The sequence below is a fragment of the Castanea sativa genome, chromosome 6 (genome assembly GCF_040712315.1).
Source record: "Castanea sativa cultivar Marrone di Chiusa Pesio chromosome 6, ASM4071231v1".
Classification (NCBI taxonomy): domain Eukaryota; kingdom Viridiplantae; phylum Streptophyta; class Magnoliopsida; order Fagales; family Fagaceae; genus Castanea; species Castanea sativa.
Window position 1 is genome coordinate 30,102,064 of NC_134018.1, and position 14,003 is coordinate 30,116,066.

At 33.5% G+C, this 14,003-nt stretch overlaps 1 protein-coding gene across 1 annotated transcript; it reads right to left on the reverse strand.

Moving 5' to 3' along the window:
- Window positions 1-5,166: 5,166 nt before the first annotated feature.
- On the reverse strand, window positions 5,167-13,755 carry LOC142640496 (triacylglycerol lipase 2-like). Its single transcript, XM_075814621.1, has 13 exons — window positions 13,368-13,755; window positions 13,109-13,181; window positions 12,306-12,370; window positions 11,821-11,930; window positions 9,374-9,475; window positions 7,698-7,818; window positions 7,469-7,609; window positions 7,280-7,390; window positions 7,053-7,196; window positions 6,935-6,975; window positions 6,237-6,316; window positions 6,008-6,103; window positions 5,167-5,782 (listed from the first exon to the last, which is right to left on the reverse strand). Exons 1-13 carry the CDS (start codon window positions 13,485-13,487, stop codon window positions 5,463-5,465), a joined length of 1,524 nt encoding a protein of 507 aa, XP_075670736.1. The 5' UTR covers window positions 13,488-13,755; the 3' UTR covers window positions 5,167-5,462.
- Between the last annotated feature and the right edge of the window lie 248 nt (window positions 13,756-14,003).

Below are 14,003 nucleotides of genomic sequence, written 5' to 3' on the forward strand. Positions count from 1 at the left end.
ATATAAATGCAAAATTATATGTAAAGTTACAGCCGCACAAGATAAATATGTATAGATAATTTTTTTTTTTTTTCATGAATCATTATTTCATTGTTTACTTATAAATATGTAAGTTATTTTTTTTTTTTTTTTTGAAAAAAAAATCTACATCAAAATAGATGAATATGTAAAGGTTAAATTATATGAAAAGTTAAAACTACCCAAAATGAACGTTTAACCACTTGTAAATGTGTGTTTTTTGAATACTAAAAGTATACACGATTGCTTTAGCTGGAACTATAGAACTATGCAAATATTTTTGCGAGTGGTTCCATCATTTGAAATTATCAAATTTGGTGGCCTTACAAAACAGATATTTCATTTTGCAAAAAACTTTACATTAACTCCTTTTTGTGTCAATTTTTTTTTTCTTTATGCCAAAACAACTTAAGAATATTAAGACTTAAGTTAACACATGTGGTAGTTATAAAACACGTTAGTGATATGAAAAATAGAAAATTTTAAATATTTAAAAAACATTTTTAATAGATTGTAATATAAAACATTTTTTTCTCAATATTTTATGTAACTTTTTCCATAAGATCAATATTGTTGGTGTAAGGTCGCAATTTGTACCTAAGCCCAATAGTAGAAAGGGTATAGGCCCAAAAAGCCCAATACAATAAATTTGTAGAGAGTGTGTTCTAAATTTAGTTGCTTATGGGCTTAATTGACAATGGTAATAGCTCAAGATCACAAAACAATATTGATGGACAAGTTTATATGATGCAAAATTGTCCTTGGACTCAAGCCGAGAAGCTAGTTCTTATACTTCTTTCTTTTTAAGGGAAGATTACAAAAATATCCAGTCTACAGTGTTTTCTCTATTTCTTTCCAATCCCCTTTCCTGAATGTCTCCCCCTCCTTTTATATCATCCTTCTTCCTCTCTACATCCTCCACGTATAAATCAGATTACTGGTTTGGATACTTGTCCCATCAGCCCTTCCCTAAAGTTTTTGGAAGTAGCTGTAAGGCTGAGCTTTGATGCTCAGGCATCACTTTCTCATTAATGCGGCTAGTAAGTTAGCTGCAGAATATTTAATGCGGTGGTAGAAATTTTATCTTGGACATTTCATATCCTTCTACCTATCCTATACGTCCACCATGCATGCACTTACTTACAGGATCTCCCAGAACATTGCTTTTGGATGTCGGGCAACACTTTCCTACCTCAGCTTTATTTGGCCGAGGAAGGATTCCTCCTTGGACCACCTTCCGGGATAATCTTGATCAGACTTTACCTCTTTACTCACCAACAAAGCCTCTTGGGTCGATATTTCTCCATCCTCGGACCATTTAATATCCTCGAATTGGGTCTCTAGCCAAATGAGCACATACACATGTAATATTTGATTTATCGTTACTATAGTTGGCATCCTTTAAAGATGATACATAATACTTTTGAGAAGAAGAAGAAAAAGCAGAGACGAATCTAACACATAATATAAAATTATTAAATTTGCGTGATTTAAACTTGTGGCAAAAAAATATTAATGTATCTATGATAAAAGTTTTTATTTAAATGATATACAATAGTTCATAGTTTTTTAGACTTGATCTAAAAAGTTCATTCTCAATAGCCTTTTAAGTCTACAAATTGCTCAATCTATGGGCCTAGACACATTCAAATTATAAATTATATGACCCTTTATCACACAAATATATTGATTTCCCCAATTTATGGTAAAGGAAGACAAGTTTGTGTTTAGCCATTTTCTTGATTTGTGCTACATAATTTAATTGTATGGAGGATGTGATTGGATTTAAATGTTGAATAACATAAGATGAGAGGAAAAAAGAGTAAAAATAAAATATATAGCAATAAACATCAAATTATCCAAATCATTCTATGTAATATAAGAACGCTATATTATTATTTACTGTATGTATAATGTAGTAGGATAATATTTAATAAAAAAATATATAAAAGATAACAACTTAAAGCACAAAACTAAATTGCATCAACCCAAAGTAGAATTCTAATTAACACAAAAATTCATCAACCTAAAGAATTGATGCAATAAAAATAAAAATAAAAAATCAAACAAAAAATGAAAAACAAATAGAGAGACAGAGAAACAGAGAGAGAGAAGTAACTTTTCTGTGTGAGAAAACTATGCATTGAATGAAAAAGAAAACGTCAAATTTATTATAAAATGTTGAGAATAAGAAGAATCAAAATAAAGGAAGATAAAAAGGTAGAGAAAGAATGATATTAAGGTAAAAAGTAGTGGGAAGAAGAAGAGGTAAAAGGGAGGGAGAGTTTTGGAAAATTAATAATAAAATTAATGGTTAAAAGATATTTTAATTTTTACATAATGGAGTTTCTAAGTCACTTTAAATGAGAAAATGTTTTTAAAATATATATAAGAAAAATTGGAAGCAAAAAATGATGGTGTGGCTGCTGATGTGGCTCAACGTAAGTGTAACAACATTAAATGTTACGCTTTAGCTTTTAGTTATATATATATATATAGATGAAAAAAGTTGTCAAAATATTTTTTTTTTCTTTTCCCATAAAACCTTTTTTAAAATGGATTATTAAGAGCAACCGCATCAGAGCTTGCAAAATTTAAAATAAAAAAAAAAGGTTATTTTTACACATTTTAATTAAAAATCACCCACATCACGCTTGCAAAAGTGTGTAGCTTTCTATATATTATTTTAATATTATTTCTCTCCCCTCACATTCTCTCTATTCCCCTAACTCTCTCTCTCTTCAACCCATAATCTTTGCAACTGATAACCCAGAACTGCCAACCACGCAGACCAACCATCGTAACTCAACAGTGCCAACCACTCACAAACCCACCATCACAACCCAGCACCACTAACTACCACCACCATAACCCAGCATCACATACCACCATCACCACAACACGGACACACCACAAGATCAACCAAAATCAAAAAAATAACCCACACACGGACACACCTCAAAATCAACCAAAAATCAAATACACCCACACACGGACAAACCAATAGAGACAGAGAGAAGTTTTGTGAACTTGTGGATGTGGATTGGTGCTTGGGTCGACTGGAGCATTGCTTGTGGATCGTGGATCGGTGATTGTTGTGCTTATGGATCGTTGCTTGTGACTGGGAGGGAGAGAGGGAGAGGGGATTTCAACCAAGAGGGGGAGAAGGAGAGGCGAGTTTCATCATAAAGGCATGGGGTGTGAATGGAGAGAGAGAGAGTTTCAAATGGATTAAAAATGGATAGTTAATAAATAATAATATAAAAAGTAGGGAAAATATTATTTAAATAAAATATACGGTAGAATAGACATACTGATAAGAGTATTTTGTAAAAGTGGGTATGTAAAATAGAAAAAAAAAATATGGTTTTTTTTTTTTTTTTTTTACAAAATGGACAGAAATTGTACATCCAATGATGCAGATGCTCTTAACCATTTCCCTAAGAGCATCCGTTAGCATTTCTCTTAATATATGGTATTGATTATTTATGATTATGCATGAGTACAAAGGCAAGATTTGACTTCGAAAGAGATAAAATTCAAATACACAAATTTATGCATGCATCTGAATATATACATATACATATACATATACATATATATGGTTATCAAAAAAAAAAAAAAACTTCATTCTCAAAAAATAAATAAATAAAACTTTAATACCAATATGAAATATAAAAAGTTGGTTCACTTGTGCACTCAAACGTATATACATATACGTAGTACTTTACCAACATAAAATATAAAAATTTATTCATTTATATTAAGTGATATTTTAATGTGAAAAAAACTCACAAAATGATAGCAATATCATGATATTTTTGTTTATCTTTTAAAGAAAGTTGTTTTTCAAAGTCAAAATTCTAAGTATGATTTAAAGATTTTTAAAAGTTAGACACCAAGTACAACATACATAAATTTATGTTATTACGTAATTATTCGAAAATTTTATTGTTTATTACACAATTTTTAATGAAGGGCAAAAAATATTATATAATGAATTTAAGGTTTTAGTAGCCATTCAAAACCTTATGGGTTGTTTACAACCATGAATTTCTATATGGGAAGCACTTTTGGGTAGGCTGAGCCTGGGCCACTATCAAATTTTTTTTTTTTTTAATGAGGAATGAAAAAATAAAAAAAGGGGGGGGGGGGGGGGGGGGGCTTGCATGTGTAATTATTGCCTCACGCCCCAAGATACAATTTAGGTAAATCCAAAGGTACCACTAGCGCACAACAAGATATACCACTACTCATATTCATGTTTTATACCATCAAACTAGCTTGGGCGAAATGTCGAAGCAGCCCACAACACAAAGTTCTATCAAGTATGTTACACCACTTATCATCCTCTCCTTCCATTTGAAAGATAACAATTTTTTATTTTTTTTGCTTTTTCATCATGTTAAAACTCTTCCTTAGATATTTCTCCTCTTCTTTTCTTTTTACCCACATTTATTTTCTTTTTATAGGTTTTAAACCCTAAAAAGAATTGATAAAATAGGAAATATTTTCTTTTTTAAGAAAGCATTTTGAAATTTAAAAGAGATAATCTTGAATTTATTATAAGTATGATAAAATAAATTAATATATCAACAAAATTAAATAAAATAACTTCAAAAAAATAAGAAAAATATCAAATAAATAATTTGGGAGAGGGAAAGTTATAAGCTAACTACTAAGCTCTTAATTTGTGCAAATTACATATTCTGCCCTATGGTATACCTTTAAAACATGGAGTTGTCTTATATTTTACATTGTGACACTTGGCTTTCCTGTAATTTGGTTTATGAGATGGAGTATTTTTTTTGCTAATTTCAACTAAATTTGATGATGTGGCAAGTGCCAACAACAGTACTTGGGAAATAATTAAAGAAAAATATTGTTCTACCTTAAAGTTTACCCCTTGTAAACATATACAAACCCAAATTAGGATTGAAGGAGAGAGTTAGAGAGAGATCAAAAAATGTGAGGGTAGAAGGATCTTTTTCTCCATTTCTTTCACTGTATTGTGTTGTTGCACTTGCCACGTCATCAACTTCTATTAAGGTTTGTGAAAATGTCTCATAAAGCAAACCACAAAGAAGGTATGTGTTACAAAATAAACCACAAGGTAGTTTCATATTTTAGGGGTATATCACAGAGGTAGAACTTTAAATTTACCATTCTAATTTTTAGGGCCAGGGTAGCTCCGCCCTTTTATAATCACGCACAATGTTAAACAGTCAAAGATCTTCAGGAAATGCCTGATTAACAATGTAGAGGACTACAAAAATCAATTGTATAAACATTAACATTAAAGCGGTCCAGATAACTAGAATACAACTTTGCAGTGAACAAACCAATTTTGATTAGGCTATACTGTGGATATATGTACTATTGCTTGCCACTAACTATATGAAACAAGCATATCGACACCAATTTTTTCCCCCAAAGTAATATCCTCATTGAAGCCTAAAGAAAGCCATGAGAGGATCATAGACAACTTGTTTAGCATTTTGTCCCATAACATAGTCTGCATGAGCATAATCATCTCTATACTGAACAACAAGCTTATCTCCATCATGATCTTTAAGATTGTCCAACAAGAGCTTCACATCTTTGACATCAGCTAGAGCATCAGCCCCTCCGTAGCTGAGGAAGAAAGGAAGGTCATTTGGAATGCTTGTCATGTTGTACACAGGAGGAGTGGGCTGCCCATAGTGTTTTATGTTCTCAACCTCATCATTATAATCATACATTGCTATACTTCCTTCCCTAATCACTGTCCAAAAAGCCCAACTTGATTCAGAAACAATATGATAAGAAAAGTGTTGCCTAGAAATATGCAGCTACATATTGGACTGCTAAGTTCCATTGTTGGAAGGAATATTACATATACTTAATATAGATGCGGCCAGTCTATACTTAATCATTTATGAGAGTTCTAATTTTAGTGCAGTATAACTTGGCCTGTCAAGACACCCATGCTAAATATAGAAGCGCTTACTCTGAGCCAGATGGATCATGCTCTTTGTAGCTGTTGACTGAGGCTCGTGGTCTAGAAAAACATCTACTGTGGAAGAGTTCAAGCAGCAGTTGTGGCCTATATAGTAACAAGTAATAACTTCTTTAAGTCACTAATAGAAGATACCCTTTCAAGGTGTAAGTACTAATTAACAACTTATGTGCACATGTACTACCAGTACTAATTAACAACTTATGTGCACATGTACTACCAGTGAAAGCAGTTAACAAGTTGGTGCAGTCAACTCCTGGCTTGTTGCAAATATCCTTAAGAAGTTTAATCACAGCCGCACTGTTCAACGTGGGAAAGAAATAAATTGTCACAAGTACTTCTTCATCATAATTGATTGGAGCCATTTGAAATATTGTATTTTATTATGTGGTTACTTGGGAATGTTGGAATTGTTTACACCAAATGGGAAAGAAATAATTGAATCTTGATAATTTAGAAGCATTCAGGCTAGTTTGTGAATTACAAAAAGGAAATGCTAACGGATGCTCTTAGGACAATAGTTAATAATCTATTTAAAGAAAGTTTTTATGGTAAAGAAAAAAAAAACTAATGTTTTGACAGCTTTTTTCATTTTCCATAAAAGTAGTGTCAAAACTATCATAAAATAAATTGTTAACTATTGTCCTAAGGGTACCCGATAATATGACCCTTATAAAAAACCATAAGTGATTCGAATCATGGTCTCCTTCTGGGAAACATTACAAGCAACAAAGTTGGAGAAGTCATATTTTATCTTCCAGGCGGGGATTAGTGAATTGAATGTAAACAGGAATGATATGCTAAAACATAATAAAAAGCTTCTTAAGTACATATGTAACAACAGCAATAAAAATAAAGTTCCTATCCTTGTCGTAATAGTGGTGAAGAAAAGGACGGAAACAAGGGTTGCCTGATTACCCTCTTGGATTAAATTCATTGATCCCCAACCAGTATATTACCTGTTATAAGAAACAAATATATTTTCATAGAGTTCCAGTCAATTGGATTGTGTAAAATAAGGTAAATTTAGCATTACCTCCGCAAGAAAATTGTCAGCAGAAATTTTTGCAAGTGGTGAGACAATCTGACCCATATAAGCAATGGGGCAAAGTAAGGCAGTTGATCTCAGCACGTTCAACAGCTGGTGTTTCGAAAATGCAGCTAGAGCAATCAAAGTTCCCTGCAAAGTATAACTTCAAAATTTTTCCTGTAGGTCGGTGGATTCCTAGAACAAAATGGAGTCCTAGGATGTATGCAACTCACCAGTGAATGCCCAACATAGTGCAGTTTCTGTCCTGCTTTATCATGCACATACTGGAATGTGGCTGGAAGATCATAAGCTACCAATTCATCCCATGACCAATCCCAATAAGCCTGAATAACATATCAATTCTTATATAGTGAATGTGAAAATGGCAATAAAGAATAACATGTAGGAAAAAGAGAACTAACTGGCTCATTGGGACTGAGTGACGTGTGGCCACGGCTATATTTGCTTCCACCTGTGTTAGCAAGCCACACATCGAATCCATTATCAGCCAAGAGGAAAGTCAAAGATTGGTCTGGAGGTAATAGCAGCCATGTTATCCCATCCTGCCACCATAACACAACTTGTTGTAATAGACAAGAATATATTCTATGAATCACGAGAAAGCCAATCATTCATGGAACAAGAACCAACCATCATGAGGCCATGCTGTAACAAAACCGGCGGCCTCTTTCCCGGAGTCTTTCCTGACCTCCCCTCTGGAATTCTCTGCATACTAAGTATATAACCATCTTGTGTTGTTACCTGAAACAATTTAAAATTCAAATTACACTGTCAATAAATGGCGGCTATAAATTTCAACACTTGGAAGAGCAAACAGTAATGTATGCAGCCATATCATATCACCTTATGTTCTTCGCAAACATAGCCTTTTGTCTCTACCATTGATGTACAAATACCATCATTAGGCACTGGTGCCAATGCAGACGTGTCATCCTGACCTTTGACTGAAATCAACGTTGTTCTACTACCAACTGCCGACCTACAAAACAGGATAACTAAAATTATTGAAGTCATAGCATTGCCCATCTTCATATGTAACGTTCGAATGTTTCATAGTACAACCACCTTCATGGTCCTGGCAATTTTTATAGTTGCATAGAACCAGAAAAAAACAAAACTCAGTATTCACATGAAGAGCTATTATACCTCTTTTGTCAACAGATTGCGCATGTGGTTTCAACAAGGCATCCCATTAAACTATAAACAAACTTTAGATTTCGGCGCCGCCACGATTCTATATTTTAAGTTTTAACATGAAGAACCTACAGCTAGCTTCTTCTTGTAGCGATCAGACCAACGTAGCAAATAAGTAGGCAAAGACGTGTGCATTTCAGAAAATTGTATTCTTTTTTCCAGTTGCCTTTCGTCTCATGAGTGAGACATGAAACATACTTCCAACTTCTTTTCATACGTGACAAAGAAGAGTTTTTGAAATACGCCATAGTTATGAAATGAATAAATAAATAAATAAAGTTCATATGAAATTTTTAACCACAAGCCTGATCCAACGTCATTTATCATGAAGGAATAATCAAATTCTATGTTAAAAATGGTCTCAAATTTTCTTCTTGCAACTAAGTCCACAATATGCTGCATGCAATATTATCATTAGCTGTATCAATTGTTCTTCACAGCTCACACTGTGAGGCTCACAGAACTTCTTCGTTTCTACTTTCTTGTGTTTATACTGTACCAGCCATTTTTGTCCAAGCAACCTATGCTATAAATGTAACAAGGGGTCCCAGTATTGCGTTCACTTTCATTAATCAAATTAAGAGAATTTAAGACCATATATTCCTCATCTCTCTCGTTGCAGACTGAAAAGGTTGAATAAATCAACCCAAAAAGCCATAGAAATGAAAGTGTATTTCAACCACATTCAGAGAGCAAAGGTTTCCAGAAAACCAACAAAAGATCCCAACTCACGAGCAGACCAAAAAAAATGATAACATAACCTTGTATTGTTAGCATATGAGAGGAAAAGAAGTCAAAGAAACTAATAAATTATATTCCCACAAATATATTCCAGTACAAAAAATAACCCTTAATGGGTATCAAAGCATATTGATTAAATCTTTTTCCTGATGGGAGTTACCATCAAAAACTAAAGTCACTCCTTTTATATTGAAAACTACTACAAATGATAGTTACTCCAAAATTAAGGGTTAGGAGCATCCTTAAGCATCTTTTCAGAAGTTCTGGCAGCATTTTCTGGCACTCTGGATCTTGTTATTCGTCTTCTAAGGAATTGGAATTTCCACCCTCTGGGTTTTATTGGCCCAAGCAATTGCCAACCTCTAGGATTTATCTGCCAAGCTCTAGGATTTACCTGTCCTAGCAACTTCATTTGCTCCTTTCTGAAATTCCTATTTGCATACCACTTTCCACTTCTCCAGCCCAAGCCATACCTGCAGTTCAGGAAAAAGGTGGACACATGATAAACTAATAGAGTCCTTCAAACTGTTAAAGTAGAGTTCTATTTCAGCTTAAGAGTGAGGAAGAAAATAACAAAAATAAAAATCATGAAAACAACAAATTACCTATGACTTAAAAAGAATGTCACAAGCATATAGTGCTGTTCTCATGATCTGTTTTAACGACCTCTGAGCTTTTCCATTCTTTTCTCTTAATCTAGTACTTTTACAAAAGTACATTCAACTCAATTAGCGTTTCACAGATTGAATTTCCAGAAATAGAACATGAATCCAATAATTCTACTTGGCAATCCCACATTAAGGGGCGAGGCAAAGAAGCATGATGCAATACATGCAATAATTGTTACTAGTTGGTGTCAACTAGATATTATCCTTTTGGGCCAGTAATCTCTATCTAAAGTCACATCCTTAACTGAAGCTTTCCTAACATGTCCATTCTTCTCACCTCATCCCTTCTACTTACGTGTTTCCACCCATCAGATAACTTTTTTCTGCTTGTACTAAGTACATTTGTAGTCATTCCAAAAAGAAAATCTGTCACATGACTTTCTCTCATCCTGTCTTCAACGAATGATGGCATTGACTCAAAACTGACAAATAATTTCAATTCCTTCTTTGCATTTGTCACCTGCTCATCTTATATCTTTATTACATGCTCATTATGTCAACATGTTATCCAAACAACAACATTCTATCAGTTGTGTTCAGAAAAGGAGTTCCTCTTGAACCAACATCGCCCCTTGCATGTCCTGTGCCTGCCTTTGCTGGTCTTACAAGTTGATTCTCATTATCAACTCCTCCACAGAGATAAGTCATTTCAACTTCATCCTACTGTTAAGCAAAACCAAGGAACCTTTCCAACAACAAATAAAGGATAGTAGTTTGTGGCTACAGTCTTTAGGACTGTATAGTCTGTACTAACAAAATCCATATGGCAAACTCCAAGTCTCTTTAACATGCTCAATCTTTGAACTGTGCATTAAGTCAAGTAAACACATCCAATAAGTGACTTCTTTTTCTTTTCCTTTTTTATAAGTCATCTATAAGTGACTTCGACTACACATAACAATTAATTTGATAAAAAAACCATTTTAGCCCACATTCATATCCCTGCGTATAAATCTCGCCTTGAAAAAAGAACAACATATCAGTCCAACAAACTAGACCACCAAACAACGAAGCAACCAGTTTTATGCTCTCATTATCTACTGGAATCAATCCCTTTTGGTGATTTTTGTGATTCACCATACCAATGCATCTAAAAAGCACCTACAAATTGCACTAGGTGCCAAAATAGCGCAGGTCAGTAGTTCAAATCTCCCATTCCCCCCTCCCCTTGGTGTCAAAACTTATTAAAAACATAATGTACCATCTGAAATGAGAACTGTACAACCCCTGATACCACATAAGTAACAGCCCACTTTAAAGACCTGTAAGATTCTAGGAAAAGCTGGTTCTAGGGCTCAAGCATTAATTTGGGATGTTTCAGATGATGGAGAGCACTATTGGGACCTTGCATTAATTTAGTCGTTCTAAAGTTGAATCAAGTCTTATTTTATTGTTTATTTTCGGCTGGATCAGTTTTAATTAAATTCTACTATAATAAGGGAAATCTGGTTATTTCCAGAAATCTAAAATGGGTCCTTGGCTGTACCAAAGCCCCATGAGTCTAATTTTATGTTTTGAGACCTTTTCCTATTTGGTTTAGAAGTTACTAAATCCTTTATGTTTGTTATTAGTAATTCTAGTCATTCTAGGAATAGGTTATTGGGAGTCCTAGTCCTTATAGGAAATTATTTAACAATAACCTATATAAAGGCTTTATTGTACTCAATAATATTCATAGTGAGAGTGGTTCTAATCAAATTCCAGCAGCTTATTTCAAGCTTTGAGGGTGTGATGGCCTTCTCTTACCTGAGTGCAATTGCTTAGGAAGACCTAGGTGTGATTGCCTAGTATTTTATTTATCTTGTTTTCAGTTTTATCCCTGTTTCAGCCCCAAACAGCCATCAAGATTCAATCTTTTCTAACTTAAACATCAATCCTTATTCAAGAACCCTTCAAGAACTCATCAAGAAATCTATTGTAGTCTTGCATCCTGAAAATTCCTACACCACCCCCTTGACCCCTTTATGGATTTATGTAACTTCCGAAATTTATTTTGACCATAAAAATAATTTACCCCTTTGTTCTAGCATAATAATTCTACTAAAGAAAAACTAATAATAATAAATAAAACCATGAATAACTATAGATTTTATAATTCAAGAAAATCAAGTGATAGTCTTTATTTTTGGAGTTAACATTTGGGAACAAACCCAATAATTAAAGTGGTTCCAGCAGTGGCAAAACAAGCAGGAGCACTGATACTTCCCGAGCCAGCAATCTCTCTAAGTTCTGAATGTTCGAGATTATTACTGTTTCTCATCTGCCATAAAGTAACAGAAAAATACATTCAGATGTAACATAAAACACAAATAAAAAGGAGGGGAGGGGCAGAGATACTAGTATGAACAGTTTTCCTAACCCCTGATATCAAAGAATTCCAACATGCAATAAAGACAGTCCAGATGAGGGGAAAAGAATATGTTCACATTAAGGCATATGACAATTGATACCATTAAATTATTTTAGTTTCTTAATAAAGGAAAGGAATAAGAATAAAACCACACATAATGGTAATACAATGGCCAGTTTGCTTGTGCAAGCATAGCGAGATCAGATTAAACTAGTAGAAAGTTCTTCTATAAGCAAAGAACAAATATGAGTCTATACTATCTACCATTATGCAACATTTACTCACAGCTTTTTCAATTGTTTCAAGCCTTTGATCAATTCTTGTTTCATGATAGTAACGTAAAGAATATCCTGCACCATCAGATAGTGCTATTGATTAGACATCCTTCTAAAGACTTTATGGAAGGAAACACAATTAATGAAGCTGAATGATAACATTTGCAACTAACGCTGACAATTGTACTCACAATTTTATATGTTTTCATGATACTCGAATTAGAATGTATCAATTTTTCCTCCTTCTTTTCAGTTAATGATTCTCTCTTTCCCATGCTATAGCAGCCACCCACCGAATTGATATAAGAGTATAAGACATCCAAAAGTTATCAAATTGGGCAAAATATACATGCTGAGTTCAAAAGGTGAGATATAAGCATCTTATTTATGTCATCAGTCCTCCCCAACAATAATCAATTAAGTGTTGAACTTCAACTATTATCATGGATTTCGCTCACAATGGCACCAGGATGCATTGAAGAATATGTAACTTCATAAGCATTTGATTTTGCTCCAATTTGCCTAAGTTGACTGAATTAAGGGATTGGCTTTTCCAATAATCAGTAGAATAGTATACCAATTTTTCAATTACGACTAAATCCATGTACAGAAAAGCCAGCCACGCTATTATGGTTTGCAAAATACATATCAGTGGCACTTTATTTGTTTTGTTACTAAAGTTTAACGAACCACTAACAAACACCCTATATCAGTTTCTTGATCATAAAGCAAGATGGATCTTGAAAGGAAAAGAAAAAAAAAATTAATAATAATAATTGAAGAGGAATAAACATGAATTTAAGCATAACTCACCAATCCATGCTGTAGCAACTGATGCTATGGAAGTTCCAACTGTAAATACCACCTTGTTCCTCTCAAATGTATCCTAAAACACCAAAATCCAACAACAATAATGAGATTTAAAAAATAAAAAATAAAAACCCTCACAAAACCCCTTGAAGATACCGATGAAAACCAAAAAATCACAATTAAACAAAACCCATAAAAAATAATCGATACCCATTAACTCAGACTCAAAGTAGGACCCAGAAGGGAAAAAGAAAAAACAGACCTTTGTTGAAAAAAACGCGTCTTGCACAGCAGCCCATGAATTCGAAGCCTTCCTTTTCAACCGGGGCGTTGAAACTAGATTGCCCCATATTGAGCTCCCTGAGCTCCTCAATCGCTGCATGGTGGATTCTAATCAAGACATACTTGGGAGTTTCCGGGTACAAGCAAAATATTCCAGGTGACCAACCAAACACGAAGCTTCTGGGGGGCCCCAACCTAAAATAAACGCTTCTTTGTGTTTTCTTTCCTTTTTTCCCCTCTGCCCAGACTGTCACTCGCGATGTACCTTCAGCATCAGCTTATTTATTTATTTCAAAAAAAAAAAAGAGCTTATTTATTTAGTTTTTTTTAAGTAAAAACAAAATGAGAAAAAAAATTAAATAAAATCTTAAAAACTGTATATAAAAAGAATAACTAAAAGCTGAACAAACAAATCTTTAGGCCAAACATGGATGCGATTATTAAGGCTTTACTTTACATATTTGTTAAATAGGTAAAATATGTGAACAGTTTTGGATCGCCCATCTCAATTTTCCAGAGTTTGAAATGGTTTGACTTGGGAAAAAAAAAATTAGAAGATATTTTTGCAACAAATTATAGATAGTAAGTTATTATTACTTCAAATTAAAATTCACTA

What these genes read in the sequence shown, in the direction of transcription:
- LOC142640496 (XM_075814621.1), bottom strand. Translation starts at nt 13,487, where the DNA reads ATGCAGCGATTGAGGAGCTCAGGGAGCTCAATATGGGGCAATCTAGTT. An exon ending in GGAACCACTTTAATTATTGG is followed by an intron (nt 9,476 to 11,820) that starts GTTTGTTCCCAA and finishes CCTGAACTGCAG; the next exon opens with GTATGGCTTGGGCTGGAGAA. An exon ending in CTGACAATTTTCTTGCGGAG is followed by an intron (nt 6,976 to 7,052) that starts GTAATGCTAAAT and finishes TTCTTATAACAG; the next exon opens with GTAATATACTGGTTGGGGAT.